Raw genomic sequence first — 15,419 nt, forward strand, 5'->3', positions numbered from 1 at the left:
AACGATTGCTTTTTGTAATAAAGTTAGGATGATTCTCTTCAAAACTACTTTCATCATGACCAATTAGCTTTTCTCTTGTAGTTGCAGTCTGTAGCTCTGAATTTGAGCAAACAATTTCCTCGTGTTTCTCATAAGTTTTCAACACTATTTTATATAAGACATGTATAAACACTTTGTACCCATTTAAATATACGTACAATAACTAGGTGTAGGGCAATTTGTAAGCTGCTGCTGGGTTTGTAACACTACATTACTTGTAATATTAACTCTTGTAGATAATTTGTAGATAATATACTGTATCACCAAGCTTTCGTATTGAATTTTCATTTGAAGAATTTGAATTTATCCGAAAATTTTACTATTATTTGGAATCACTATCCAGACTTTTGTTGAGTCATAGTTTGGTTTACAGTATCGAGAAAAGTTTTTACACTTTACAGACTTACAGATAAACCCTGTAAGAGTAATATATTCTCGAATCATTAACAATAACAGTGGAAAAGGAAGTCGATTAGACCAGGAACGCACCCACGGAGGTCCATCGAGTCCGATCCCCCCACCACAAAAAAAAAAACTTCCTAAGTCAACTTTCTCAATAAAACTATACCTTATAACAGGGAAATGACTGATGCAGCATGAAAATTTAATCTTTACACTTCATCTGTATCCTTTCTTTTAGAAAAACATTCTACTTATATATATATATATATATATATATATATATATATATATATATATATATATATATTGAAAATATAGCCACTACGTCTTGTAGTATTGCCCCCCCTCCTCCCAAAGTTGAACCCTTTCCAACAAAAGTTTCTGAGTGCGCGCCTGGGTTAGACCTATATTTAAAGATATTCTTCTGGCATTTGCTTGGTGGAACTGATGAAAAACCTCCTCAGTATGGCAGACTACGAGATTCGAATCCAGGATCTCCCGATTACAAAGTAAGAACGCTAACCTCTAGCGTCATTCCCTCAGTCAAATCTCGTCTGTAAGGAGTCTACTAAATCCATTGTACAGTTGGGAGACATTCCTTGTTAGTGAAAACAAGTAGATTCTTAGGTTTTTTTTTTTTTTTTTTTTTTTTAACGTATCAAATAGCTTTAGTATAAAATATGTGTTTAAAGTGTTTTTTTTTTTTTCTTCGGAAATTCGGCTCCTAAAAGGGAAAAGGAAGTAATTCGTATAATATCTATATTTTCCATTCTTTATTGAGAAAATGACCAATGCGAGAATTTGCTTATAAAGTAGTAAAATGAAAATCGACATGTAAACTCTTTAATAATAATAATAATAATAATAATAATAATAATAATAATAATAATAATAATAATAATAATAATAATAATGGAATACATTTTGATTTAAATTTGAGTTTAACGTCTCTTTTAGCAGTGAAGCTATATGAGTAATGAAATACATGTTTCAGTGTTTTCTGAAATTCCGCACCTAAGGTGGAAAAGGGTGTCATTTCTATAATATCAAAATTTTTCTTTATTTATTGAGAAAAGGATTCGCTTAAGTTGAAGGTATAAAATTCGATATATAAATATTTAAATAAAACTAAGGGAATATATTTTAGCTTTTGCGAAAATTAAACTTCTAAGGGGAAAAGGGGGCTCATTTTTTTAATGCTTAATGTAAGGATTCGCTTGGTTTGTATGTTTAAAATTGGTTATATATACTCTTAATTAAAAATACGGTTTGTTGTTTGTGATCGCATCACGAAAACCAGTTTACACGTTTGAAGTTAATTTTGGAACTTTCAAATTGTAGTTAGTACCTATCTCAGGGATTTTCGTGTTGCATGAATTAAATGGCTCATCATAAGGGGAAAAGGGACTTCAAAATTTATGTCAAAAATAGAGTATTTTATGAATTTTATAATTGTACTTTAATCAAAATGCATATCCTAAGGGGGGGCGCGGTGGCTCAGTGGTAGAGCGTTCACCTCTGGTGCTTGGGGTCCCGGGTTCGATCCCAGCCCCCGCCAAGTGAACTTTGTGGTGGACAAACACCGTGCTCGTGGGTTTTCTCGGGGTTCTCCCGTTTCCTCCCACTTTCTTCATTCCACCATTTCACTCATCTCTCATCATCACCGTCTCCTTTAGCCTAACCGGCATAATCGTGGGACGTAAAACTTAAAGATTTCATTTCATATCCTAAGGGGGGAGAGGATTTAGATATTTTCCATTGTACGGTCTTTGCTTTAGTAAACTTCATATATGTTAATCGTACACGGTATTTGTCTAAATTTTAGTAATATTTATTTATTTATTCTGTATTATGTATTTATTTATTATATATTAGTTATTTATTCTTTACTATTTGTTTAGTATCCATATTTAAGAGTTATTCGTAAGGTTATTTTGTAAATTAGATATGTATGTATTTGGTGTCAATAGGGGGGGGGGGAGATAAACGAATTTTGTTTCTGTTTTATATTCTGGTTTTGTAATTGAAGGGGGTTGGCTGAGGTAGCCTGTGGCAGCCAATCAGCATTCAGGAATTGTTTCGCTGTGTCTTGTATTTATATAATCTGTCATTACCTTTGTATTTATAGTGTCTGATGAAGGCAAGTGGATAGTTGGCGAAGGTGTTACACGTTAATAATTTTTCCAATAAACGTATTGATTTGCTCAGCGAGTAGTTTTCAATCCATAAACCTATTCTTCTCATGCGAAGGGCGAGCATTTCAGCTAATTTGGTATATTGTTGTTATAATTCAGTCGTTGTATTTATAACCTTTTTGATTTGCAGTGTTCCTAATTAATACTTTTTTTTTTTTTCAAGATTATTGATGTATCAGCATCGAAGATACATAGAGAGGTTCCATGCAGTAGATCTTGACCCATATGGATGTCCGTCACCTTTTCTGGACGGAACAGTTCAGTGCGTCCAGGATGGAGGCCTGTTATTGGTTACATGCACAGACATGGCTGTGTTAGCCGGAAATGCACCAGAGACATGTTACACGAAATATGGAGCTGTCTCTCTCAAGTCGAAAGCATGCCATGAAATGGTAGTATTAGAATTCATCTTATTATTTTTATTATTTATTAATTCTACACTAAAAGCAACAATGAAACGTGGAAAGAAATGTAGAAGCAAGTTGATCATGATCTGTAAAGGTGCCATCCTAGGTGTGACTAAGGGAAGCATCGTGGAAAAATATCAGTGAATATGGTTGGCAGCGATATTCAAACTTGAGACTTTAGAATCACTTAGTGAGAACATTCACCGTTCTCCTGTACTTGTTCGATTCTATAGAGTTCATCTTACGTTCCATGTCACAAAGTTCTTTTGTAGGGAATATTTTTATTCTTGGTGTGCTGAATTGCAAAGAACGTTGAAAACTAATTTGCTGTTAGTACAGAATTTGATACTTTTCCTCGTGGTTGGGCCCGCGGTGGCTCAGTGGTAGAGCGTTCACCTCTGGTGCTAGGGGTCCCGGGTTCGATCCCAGTCCCCGCCAAGTGAACTTTGTGGTGGACAAAACACCGTGTGCTTGGGTTTCCTTGGGGTTCTCCCGTTTCTTCCCACTTTCTTCATTCCACCATTTTCATTCATTACTGAACATCACTGTCTCCTTTAGCATAACCAGCATAACGTGGGACGTAAAACTCAAAGATTACATTCCATTTCATTTTTTTTTTATCCCTCGTGATATCGCGATCAGGACATATAGTAGTAAAACAAATCAGTACAAACTATTAATAAAAGGAGGGAACAACCTAATTTCTTAAACATCAGATCTTCTGTAGGTGCGAAATCAATAACACGTAAAGAGTGAAAAAGTGAATGACTGGAGAGGGACTCGAACCCTGGATCTTCGACATACCGTGCCGATGTGTTAACCACTACATCAGCCAATCCGCTTCCCAGAACAGCCACACATTCTCTTACTCCTAAAGTCGGTTTTCTCTCCACTCAGACCACGTGGCTTGTACTACAGGTTAGCTGCTGTGTTTGGACAATCCAACGCATCGGCATGGTATGCCGAAGATCCCGGGTTCGAGTCCCTCTCCAGTCATTAACTTTTTCACTCTTGACGTGTTATTCAGTACAAATATATAGCAAATCAATAAAGTGGGACAGCAAATGATCACTATATTAGAAGCTACTCAAAATGTCAGGCAAATTACTACGCAACGCTCAGGTCTTATTCCTGCGTTAAGTACTGTCAACAAGGGTCATTTTCTGCCGAAATCTTTGTGAAACAGTTAATAAATCGGGAATCGTATAGATAGATAGATATAAAATGCCTTCAAGTAACTTACAATGCTCGCAATTTGCATTTATTAACGATATATTATTAATATAAATTTTGTTAACCTACAACGTTTGATCACATATCGCTTTTTCTTTCTCTTCTAAATAATGATAATAATAATAAATCGCACAGGTTTCACTCCATCACGATGTTACTCATAACTTTGATGAAATGTTTAGTTCAGAGTTCATGTTTATATTATAGTTTTGTAATAATTTCAAAACGTATGAAGCAAGTAAAATAATTAGTGCGTTTTATTTGTTGACTTTTTGATGCTGATCAGTCCCAGATGTAGGTATTATCTTCGTATATTCTATCATTACTTATATTTATTAAAATTTTGGCGCGTATGTTTGAAAATGTCGAACTCAAGACCACCACCTTCAAGTACCTAAGAGGAAAGCACGATGAGAACTACTGTTTCAACATCGCAATCGAAACCATCTCGTTATACGTATAGCCGAATTGTCAACAAGCCTCCCTTGGCGCGTTTGGTCTCATGTTCGTTTCTTAACAGACATTGGATAGTTCAAGATGGCGTCCTTCCACTGGTAATACTGGTGGATATCAAACAAGTGTACAACATATAGCTGTTAGAAGACTCTCTTTTCAACAATAATACTGTGTAAGACTTAGACATTTAGTTTAACGTGAATTCCGAAGAACTTGCATTTACTTCCACCGGGAATACAACCTGAAACTCTTACACCAAAGGCAAGAACGCGCACGAACAAACGTCTATAGAAGGGTGACTAGATCTAGAAAATAAAACAGGACACACTCGGTAAACTGGCATACTTTGGCAATCCACGTAGATATAGTAGTTACTCATGCCAGTGGGAAAGAAGTCTCCAACTTTCCAAAATAACTAGGTTTTTATTTATTTAACCATATTCCAGTTTCAATGTTCATATTACCTTTTAACATTTGACGGGAACCAGGATTAGAGGAATCAGTTGTCTCTTGAATGTCATATTTTGTGTTGAAATGGGGTTTAACAACAGGATTTAAGAACACATAGAAATTGTACTACGTAAGTGAGTCAAAAACGGGACGTTTTGTACCCCGTTCGTATTTTCCTTGGAACACCGAACGCCTTTCTGAAAAAAAGACAATCTCGTTAAAAATGGTACGTCTGGTGTCTCTAATCTATAGTAATTTCCATACTTATTTTTATCCGAAATCTGTTTGAATACTTTCTGATGCTTTCATCATCAATGAGAATTGACATTTATTCATACACAAGGCTACCAACTTCATGTAGTTAAATAAAAACACACACACACTGTAATTATGTACAAATAATTTATCTACATATGTTACTCTTCCATACTGATACATCGATTATCTGTACCTAAAAGAAGTTCAGTATGCTTAATCATCTCTTTAGATAGATTTTAAACCTGAGTGTCTTCATCGGTTGGATATGAGGGGTAAATTTGGATAAGGGCGTAAGTAGCAATTCTTCAATTTTTCAGGAGAGCAGAAAAACAAACGCCGTTATCCAATTAACCAACGTATTCGCTCAATATTTTTGCAGACAGGCGTTCGCTACGGAGCTGAGATATTACCTTAACACCACCTAGACGTGCTCAAACTTGCAGATAATATGTATATCTCATTTTACCGAAAATAGGTCGTTACGCCCTTACCCAAATTACCCCTTCATATAAAGTTTTCTTTCTCTCTCTCTGAAAGTTTTAGTATATGTAACCAAATATTTCAAATTATTATTTAAAAAAAAATACCTCTGTAAATGTTTTGAAAACAAAAGTGTTCACTTTTTTACTTTTGACGGGATGACAGCATTCATGTATGTTGAATGTATTCAGCATTTTGAGCTCTATGTGCAGACAGGTGAATAAACATACTGAGTTTAAAAGTGTTCTCAATAGTTGTTTATGATTTTTATTTATTACTTGTTTTTAGGGAAGACTGTTTTATTCTGAATGAAAACTTCTTAGACACTTACATCAGAAAGAGATGGAAGAAAACATGTTTTGCTAAAAAAGTAATGTATGGTAACGGAGGATACATTCAAAAATATTCTCGTTACTATTGTGAAATCATGATAATGTGGAAGGTATATACGTATTTCGAAACGTCAAATGTTAAGAATGTTTTTATTTTATTTGCTTCCATAGGCATTGAGAATCGTGCTCCAGTGTATTGAATCTCACGCGAATAGGTATGGACGATACATTGTGCCTTTACTGTCCATCAGTGCAGACTTCTACGTGCGAGTGTTTGTCAGAATCTTCACAAGCCAAAGAACGTGCAAGGAAACCACAAGGTATTATAATGTAAGCTCCTTGAAGAGCTATCTTATTCATAAACCCAAGTACTACTTCTTTGCTGTTCTGTACCTTGTAGCTAAGTTCAAGCAAACATGTTAAGCGTCGAATTTTCGCCTACAGCTGTCTCCCTTATCGAGACATAGGTAAGAAATAAGTTGTGATGGAGATAGGATAGATGGGCATTAATTACTGAAAACATTTATACTAGCTAAATTCTTACCTATGTTTTGACAATGCTGATAACTATCAGCGAAAATGTAACATTTAACATGTTACCTTGAATTTAGCTACAGGATACAGAACAGCAAAACGGGTATCTTGTAACTTTATGGACTCTTCAAGGTACAGTACTTTATTTATTAAAATACAAGTTTTGCCTTATTATTCTCGTGTTTTGTAATAATAACAATAATAGTGTAAAAATATAAATTAAATATTACAATTAAAGATACTGCAGAGAGGTAGTTGAGATGGCAGAGCTTATTAATAAGAATTATGTTTGGCGTTGATTTATAAACGTTGCAATAAAAGAATAATAATTTTTGTCTAAATGTCCGAAATATTTTTTTTTTTAAACAAGCGACTATAGAGAATAAATAGATCAAAGCCAAGGAAGGTGAGGAACCACATTGTATATGTGAATTATATACCAACCTATGCTTCATTTACCTACCAAAGGTTCAATGCCGCGTTCACAAAAGTTCTCCACTGACTTCTATTCTTAGCCAAGTGGATCGAGTTACTACTTTGTATTCCTATTTCTGCGAGATCCATCTTAATATTGCCCTCCCATCTGCGCCTAGGTCTTCCTAATGATCGTTTCCCGATTGGTCTTCCAGTTAAAACTTTGAAAGTGTTCCTACTTAATTCCTTTCTGGCTACATGACTTGCCCACCTGAACCTCCCAGATTTGATAACCCTAATAATGTTTGGTAAACCGTATAATTCCTCGTTAGGAAGTTCCCACCGTTCCTTATTCTCGTTCTTCTTGGGTCCGAATATTCGTCTCAGGATTTTGTACTCAAATACTTTTAGTCTGTATTCTTCCTTCAGAGTAAGCGACCATGTTTCGCAACCATACAGAACAACAGGCATGATTATTGTTCTATATATTTTGAGCTTACCATTTATCTAACGCGTTTACTATTTCGAATCGGAAATGCATCTTTTGGACTTTGCACTTTCATTTTCACCAGAAGAGACCAAACTATTCGATTCATCCATTGGCTGACCCAAATAAGTAAATAAATAAATTATAAGTTTTACGTAGTTGTGATAATATTTATAATCCTTAATACTTGTTTCTGTTTGTAGCAAATTGTCGATGGTGTACCAATGCACAGGCTGTGAAACATACACATTACAACCTTTGGGCCTTATTAAGAAGGGAGGAAATATTAAGAAATTTGGACTTCCAACAGGACCTCCTGTAGATAGGTTATGTCAACATTGTGGACACAAACATCAGGTAAGTTTTAGAAAGCACTTCATAATAGATGAGTGTTTGGCTAAAGAGACCGAATCATTGTTAGCAGAGCTAGGATGTCTTAGCAAGTAGGTTATTTATCTTACACTATTTCATAAGGTACGAGCAGCATTATCTAATTTTTGGGAATTTCGTTTCAAATTATTGATACATTATAATTTTTCAAAATAACTTCCTTTAGAACTGTAGTCATTGTCTGAGCCTTATTTAATAAGTTTCTCAGAAATTCCTTCATTGCATTTTCTTGCGTTATAACTTGAGTTATCTCCCAATATGGGTAGTTTATGAGTTACTATTCCCCATATTATATAGTTACTTTATATGAGTGTGAGTTACTCAGCAGCTGAAGTTTTTTTAAGGGATCAATTAATTTTCAAACTAACCAACAACCATAAGATTTTAGTTGTTATTGTACCTTAAGACATTCAGTATTAAGTGGTATAGAATGGTTTAGTATTTTTCTGCACAGATCAATAATCTGTCGGTTTGATTTACTTCAAGTCTAGATGATGTAAATGGTTCAAGTCCACACACAATTCAGGTTTTAACGTAAGGAAATTCAAGTAAAATTCTTTACCAATTCACAATCATTATTTCTTTAAATAAATAAATAAAAAAAAAAAGATTTGTCATAAATGTAATTCTTCGAGCAATGTAGTTTTAGAAAAAAGAAAAAAAAAAGACGATGATGAGAATGTATCACTGTAACTGTTCTTAACTGGTTTTACTCGGATCCTTTAGGTGTGTGTTAGACAAGGTCGCCGATCCCGGGGGTCCTCCGATGCTTGAGCACCCTTCATAATTTTGTGGGTGTGCTCAGCACCCGCACAAGAGAGAGAGAGGAGAGTTGCCTCGCGTAACGTAGCCGCTAATGCTCTCGTCTTTAGTGCAAGCGATCCCAGGTTCGATTCCCAGTGGGAACACTCGGTCGAAAAAATGTAAACGTTCTTTCAGATCAGCCATTCTGAGTAAGGTTTTCCTGGGTTTTCCTCATTCGCATTAGGCAAGTGCTGGGATGATACCTAATACAATGATCCCAGACTTCTTCCTCCCCAATTCCTGGGTAATGTGATCGCCGAAGGACGTCATACGGGCTAACATGACCGTAGATACTGAAAGCTCGGAAATTGAATACTTAATCCTAAGGAAAAGAGAAGTGAAATAAATAAGAGAGAAAATTCTAATATTTCACCGCATTTCTTAAATGATAGTAGGGAGTGATATTTTCATAGAGCGGAGAGGAAGGAGATGGATAATATAAAGTTTGGACAGGTTTTATCAGGAATGAAAACACGTGCAATTCCAAATGCTGAGGATTTTTTAAGTGGCAAATTGAACGAGCGTTTCTCGGGGGCCGTTTTCAGCTGAAAAATTTTTACACTTCTTATGCTACAAATGGTCGGTGTTCTGAATGGCGTGATGAGAACTTAGATCGAAGGTTAGAATCTGAGAACCGTAGAACTTCCCTGGTTAAAAAGTAATTCTGTCATTCAAGAAAACATTTTTCACTAGAAAAAGAAAAATACAGGAAAACTCCATTGTCATTTTAAAAATACCTAAAACTGCATTTCAGGAGGGTCAATTTTCAAAATTTTCTGGAGAAAAACCTCAAATTTCCCCACTAAAGCCTGAATGGTATTCCATATCCCGAGATTCCCTGGTTCGTGAATTGTAGGGACATCTCCAACTGATCTTCAAAATCCGGCGCCCTTGATGTTAAACTACTACTACTACTACTACTACTACTATTATTATTATTATTATTATTATTATTATTATTATTATTATTATTATTATTATTATTATTATTATTATTATTATTATTATTATTATTATTTTGATATACATCCTATTGTTTCCGTAAGTAATAACATTAAATATCAGTTTTGCTGTTATAGGTTGGTGGCCCCATTTGGTCCGACCGCTTACATGACGAAGATTTCGTTCAGAGGCTAGGTGAATTGGTCTCCGAGGAGCATGAGAAATTCTCAACGGCTAGGCGAATGGAAGGAATGTTGGCTGTTGTTAGAGAAGAGCTATCAGATGTCCCACTGTATTATACTGTGGACAGATTGTCAAGTATTGTTCACGTAGAAACAATGTCTTTATTGAAATTCAGGTAAATTGGAAGTGTTTATGTGTAAACAGTGGATAGTGGAATTCATAAGATTAAATGTTAGAACAGTGCTTTTGAAATTGCATTATAAGTGTAAATACTTTTGATTATTTCTAATACTTTCATGTTCATGTCAGTGGCCCAAGTTTGTTAGTAATAATTATTCTCTGTTTAAAAGTATTGGAGTTTCCTAGAATTTCAGTTAAAAAGAAAGAACTGCTGCCCCTTTGTCCTCTCTCAAATGAGTGGCAGGTTGTATTCTCAGATAAAAGAAATTGCATCTGGAATGCATACTACATTGGAAGTGCAATTTTTGTCCAGAGACTGGTGCAAGAGACAAAGTTGTTGAGTTCGATAACAATATCCTGATAGCTGCACTAATGGTATCGTCAGGATAGTGGTTGATAATGAGCCCAGCTCTTTTCCTTGTTTGAGTCTGTGAACGTTTTCACCTACTAAGTTCCTATGACACACAGTCCCCGAATTAAGTAAATTTGACATACGTAAATTCATACTTAACGTAAGAAATTTCCAATATAAGTAAAATTCAGAAATAGTACGTTATTTTGAGAGCCATTTATTGAGTGAGGCCTGAAATAATTACTGTAAATAATTAGTTATTGTTGAACTGTTATTAATTAGTTTTTTCATCGACATTGTAAAAGTGTAGGTTTATGTATCCTATTTATAAAGCATATTATTTGAGATTTTGCATTGCAGTGTTGTTAACAGTATTTTTTCACATGTGTTCGTGACAAACCTTAGGTTATGGTAAAAAATCGATTTGCGTAAATTTCGACCTATGCAAAAATCCCTGTAGGACGGCAGTGTAGGACTATCTATATTATTATTATTTTATAAGAATCGTGATATGTTTTACTGAGTCGTGGGGCTTTATGCTGTAAAGTTTGTCAGAACACAATATTATTAGGATTGAGACTATGGCAGCTGTTGCTCAGGGATTAATAGACATCCAGATAGACGAAATGCAGAAGTCACGGCACGGCGCAGACGTAGAGTAGAAATGTGGAAGTTGCTGAACTGAGGCAGTACTGTGTGATGAGTCTGCCAGCAAAATAGTCGTTACGTGCAACCTAATGGCGCTGAAAGTGAGTCGATTCTGAGAAGGTTACATTGTGTTACATTTTAATTGAATTATTGTGTGGATTACATTTCAGTTGTTCTAGCATAGTTAAACTGTGCAACTAACACGAATTAGCTGATGTGAACGCGTCACTGTAAATATCATAGTACGACGATATGCGGCGCGACTGTCCCCGAAAGATGTTACCACCGACCAAGCCCCATCCGAAATTGATCCCAGTAGAGCTAACAACAGCGGTGTTACGCGGAATTAAGACATTGACGGCGTCAGGGAGGCCATCCACTGTATAAGCCAACCACACATGCACCATGCCATACATAACAAGTTACGTCTTAAGGTGATCCATAAGGCGACTGTTCATGCATTGAAAGCCAGCCATTGCCGCCCAACGGAAAACCAACTGCAGAAAGCTGTACGAACGCCAGCAGTGTAAACGAGACGCGGATATATCTGTCCGATTGTGGAAAGATTAGAACAATTACATACAAAAGTATGTATGCAAAGGGACGAAATAATTTCGTTCGTCAATGCACCGAAAGTTATCCACGGGGTTTCATAATTGTGGCGAAATATTGTTACAGAAGAGAACTAAAGCTACGTCGTGTTGCCATCAATGTGAAAAATTAATGATGCATTGCTGTTTATTATCAAGAAATACTTGGACAATATTTACAACAAAGAAATCTCCACACTGTATGAAGTGGACATCAACCAAGTGTAATTGTCATAAGACAGGGCGTTGAATCACACAAGATAGTAGTGAAGACCAGAATTCGTGCTATTTCCTTTTCCAACATCTTAATAAAAAGTTCTAATGGCAGTCCAGTCTTTTTTTAAGTTGTTTAAATTCCCGGCATCTAGAAAGCGTTCGAATACAAATACAATAAAATCCCCCTTATATACCTGCAAAGAAGTCTTTTTCAGTGGAAAGTGCGCTGTAGCGTAATCGTCAAGAGTGTTGGTCGTCACAGGTGAGTAAAAACTACCAAGTTCGTCTGTATGAAACCATATCAGGCTCTAGAAATAAGAATTTTCGTTTTTGGAGTAATAAGTATCTAAATCTTGGAGCAACATGTTGTCTAAATATTGCTTTTATCATTTCTGAAATAGTAATTATCCTTAAGGCTCAATTAATTTAATCTTGTGAGGTCTGATTTCAAAATCGTGAAGTATAAAAATTTAAGTACTGTTTATATAACTCACAGAACGATGATTATAAGACATTAACAATTGAATAATGACTGTTGTTGGCCTCAGTTCAGAAACCACTGTTTTAATAGTAGAACTTTCATTTGTGGTGCAGAGGGTTCGTGTCCTCATCACAGATTACGTGAGCTTGAAGTAGATGATATCGTGTCCATGGACATGTCAGGGATCTCCCGTTTCGTCCCAGTATCTTCCTACAAGTAATACATTTATCATTCCTCATTCAGCCTGTAGGGACGATAAACTATAAATTATATGCACATTTTTGAATTGTTCTACATGTATTTAAGGTGTTATTATATTATTATTATTTCAGCTTCATTTCTATTGATTTCTATAACCATCAGAACTGAGTGACGGTTCAAAATGAGATCTTTAAGTTTTACGTCCCACGATTATGCCGACTAGGCGAAAGGAGACGATGATGATGAGAAATGAATGTGAAATGGTAGAATGAAGAAAGTGAGAGGAAAAGGAGAACCAGAGAAAACCATGCACACGGTGTTTGTCCACTACAAAGCTCACTTGGCGCGAGCTGGGATCGAACCGAGAACCCCATGCACCAGAGGTGAACGCTCTATCACTGAGCCACCGCGGCCCCAGGGTGGGTAACGATTGAGTTTGCATGAGAATCGAATCTAATCCTTTTGCACTACAGATTGTTTCGGGTTCGCAGACCAATTCCTGTCACAAGTACACAGATAGGAAAATAATTTTATTGGATTATAATTTGATTTAAGGTTATGTTTGAGACATCAGTAATAAATTATACATTATTCGTAGATGAAAAACCGAAACTATAAGTTAGTTATCCTGTTGCTAATTTTGATTAATACATATCTAAGTTGAATTTTAGGAACTGATTTTTTTCTCTTTGCTATGTAGATCGGCGCTTCTAAATCTCGGATACCGTGTATCGATTTCTCACGCATGTCCAACGTCAATCAAAACAGATGCTCCTCCAGGAGTGATCTGGGATGTAATACGTCACTGGGAGAAAGAGCATCCAGTACGAAAGGATCGCCTTCAACCAGGAAGCGCTGCAGAGAAAATACTTGCTCAAGAACCAAGCACAGCTGTGAGCTTTGCGGAACATCCAGGTGCTAATCCTCCTTCCAGGCAGAAAGGAATGTCTAGGTTTCAAGAAAATCCTGCTCGATTTTGGGGACCAGGAACCAGAGCCAAAACGAGGTAATGTTTCTAAAATTATATAGGGACGAATGTCCGGGAAATAGGGACGAATATTAAAGTGCTATAAAACTAATATAAAATATATTGATTTTTTAAAACACATTGAGTAACTTCTCCCATTTATGTATACATACACATTAGGTAATTTTCTCACATTTGTGTATGAAAAATTGTATCCGGCATATGACTACCTAAGGCTGCGCGACAATGAGCAATAAGTGCTATAAAACTAATATAAAATATATTGATTTTTTTATAAACACATTGATTAACTTCTCCCATTTATGTATACATACACATTAGGTAATTTTCTCACATTTATGTATGAAAAATTGTATCCATCATATGACCACCCAAAGCTACATGGCAATCAGCAATGCGTTCATTGAAATTTGCGATGACGCGTTCACAAACATCTGGTGTGATGCCGTTAATAACCCTCTTAATTTCATCCTTCAGTTGTTGTATTGTCTGTGGTTTGTTCACGTACACTTTAGATTTCACAAATAAAAAAAAAAAAAAAAAAAAAAAAAAAAAAGTCACAAGGGGTAAGATCGCATAATCTGGCAGGCCATTCCTGATTTCCTCGCAAAGAGATAATTTTTTGAGGAAACTTTTCATTCAGCAGACCAATTGTTTCACGAGATGTGTGACAGGTTGCACCATCTTACTGAAACCAAAAATCATCATTTTCAATTTCCATTTCATCCAAAACTGGGAAAAGCCAATCTGAAAGCACGTGTCTGTAACGGTCGCCGTTCACAGTGACGCCAGCTCCCTCATCGTCTTTAAAAAAGTATTGGCCAATCACTCCTCCTGCCCGTCCAGTTTGCTTAACATTTAACACTGACCCCGTGGTCTCAAACTTCAGGACCAACTTCCGAACTGATGACTCAGTAGGAGCAACATTGCGTCCAAGTGTCACATGCAAATCTCGAACGGTTGCCGTGGGACTTTCCTTGTTTTTGTAATAACTTTTAATCACTTGGATGCGTTGCTTTGTTGTCAAACGCTCCATGCCGAAATAAACACCAACCAACAATACTCACCACGCAGGCTACTAATCGGAAGGATAGAGGATAACAAACATGGTAAAGCCACGGCTGCCAACCGTTATATGACAAAATGGTGCGAAATTCAAATTCGTCCTTATTTCCCGGGCACCCTCTATATATTTAACATAAGTACTATTAAACCTTTTACTTGATTTTATGCAAATATATTTGTATGTATTGGTAATTATAAACGTGGTTTTCAATCTTGAGAAAATATTAAATTTAGGGGTAAGTACAACCTTACTTTACCACCTACCATTTGCGATTTGCATTGAAATCTGCAGAGAAGTAAGATAATAATAGGCTATGTACTGTCTTAATTTCCAATTCAGTGCTCTGTAACGTCACAGGTTTGCTTACCCATTCTTGGTAAATTCCATGAACAAACAGATAGCAGACAAAGAACCTGATGCGTTGATAAATATTCTGGTACCTCATTCGTTTTATTTCAAAAACGACAAAAGGGCATAACTCGTTGTCTTTTCTTGCCTTTCATTGATGCGATGAAAACAACGAGAAACAAAATCAGGAAGAGACTTTTTCTGAGGAGAGAAAATAGGCCTGATAACTCAGAGACATTTTCAATAATAAGCCGAAAGGACTAAGATCAGGCCATTTCACGTGTGCAACAATAAACTACTTTTATCGAAGCGAACAGCAAACTTAAAATTTACATATTTTGCA

At 35.9% G+C, this 15,419-nt stretch overlaps 1 protein-coding gene across 4 annotated transcripts in view; it reads left to right on the forward strand.

Annotated features, from left to right (window-relative positions):
- LOC145665020 (tRNA (guanine(26)-N(2))-dimethyltransferase-like) overlaps positions 1–15,419 on the forward strand; it is a 38,328-nt gene that overhangs the window by 20,295 nt on the left and 2,614 nt on the right. For all 4 annotated transcript variants that reach the window (XM_081732223.1, XM_081732222.1, XM_081732219.1 and 1 more), the window contains exons 5-9: positions 2,800–3,028; positions 6,424–6,572; positions 7,891–8,044; positions 9,961–10,181; positions 13,375–13,680. In XM_081732223.1, coding sequence (XP_081588349.1) covers positions 2,800–3,028; positions 6,424–6,572; positions 7,891–8,044; positions 9,961–10,181; positions 13,375–13,680 — 1,059 coding nt within the window. The remainder of the gene's footprint in view (positions 1–2,799; positions 3,029–6,423; positions 6,573–7,890; positions 8,045–9,960; positions 10,182–13,374; positions 13,681–15,419) is intronic.

Source organism: Thermobia domestica, chromosome 11 (genome assembly GCF_964235325.1).
Source record: "Thermobia domestica chromosome 11, izTheDome1.hap1.1, whole genome shotgun sequence".
Taxonomy (NCBI): domain Eukaryota; kingdom Metazoa; phylum Arthropoda; class Insecta; order Zygentoma; family Lepismatidae; genus Thermobia; species Thermobia domestica.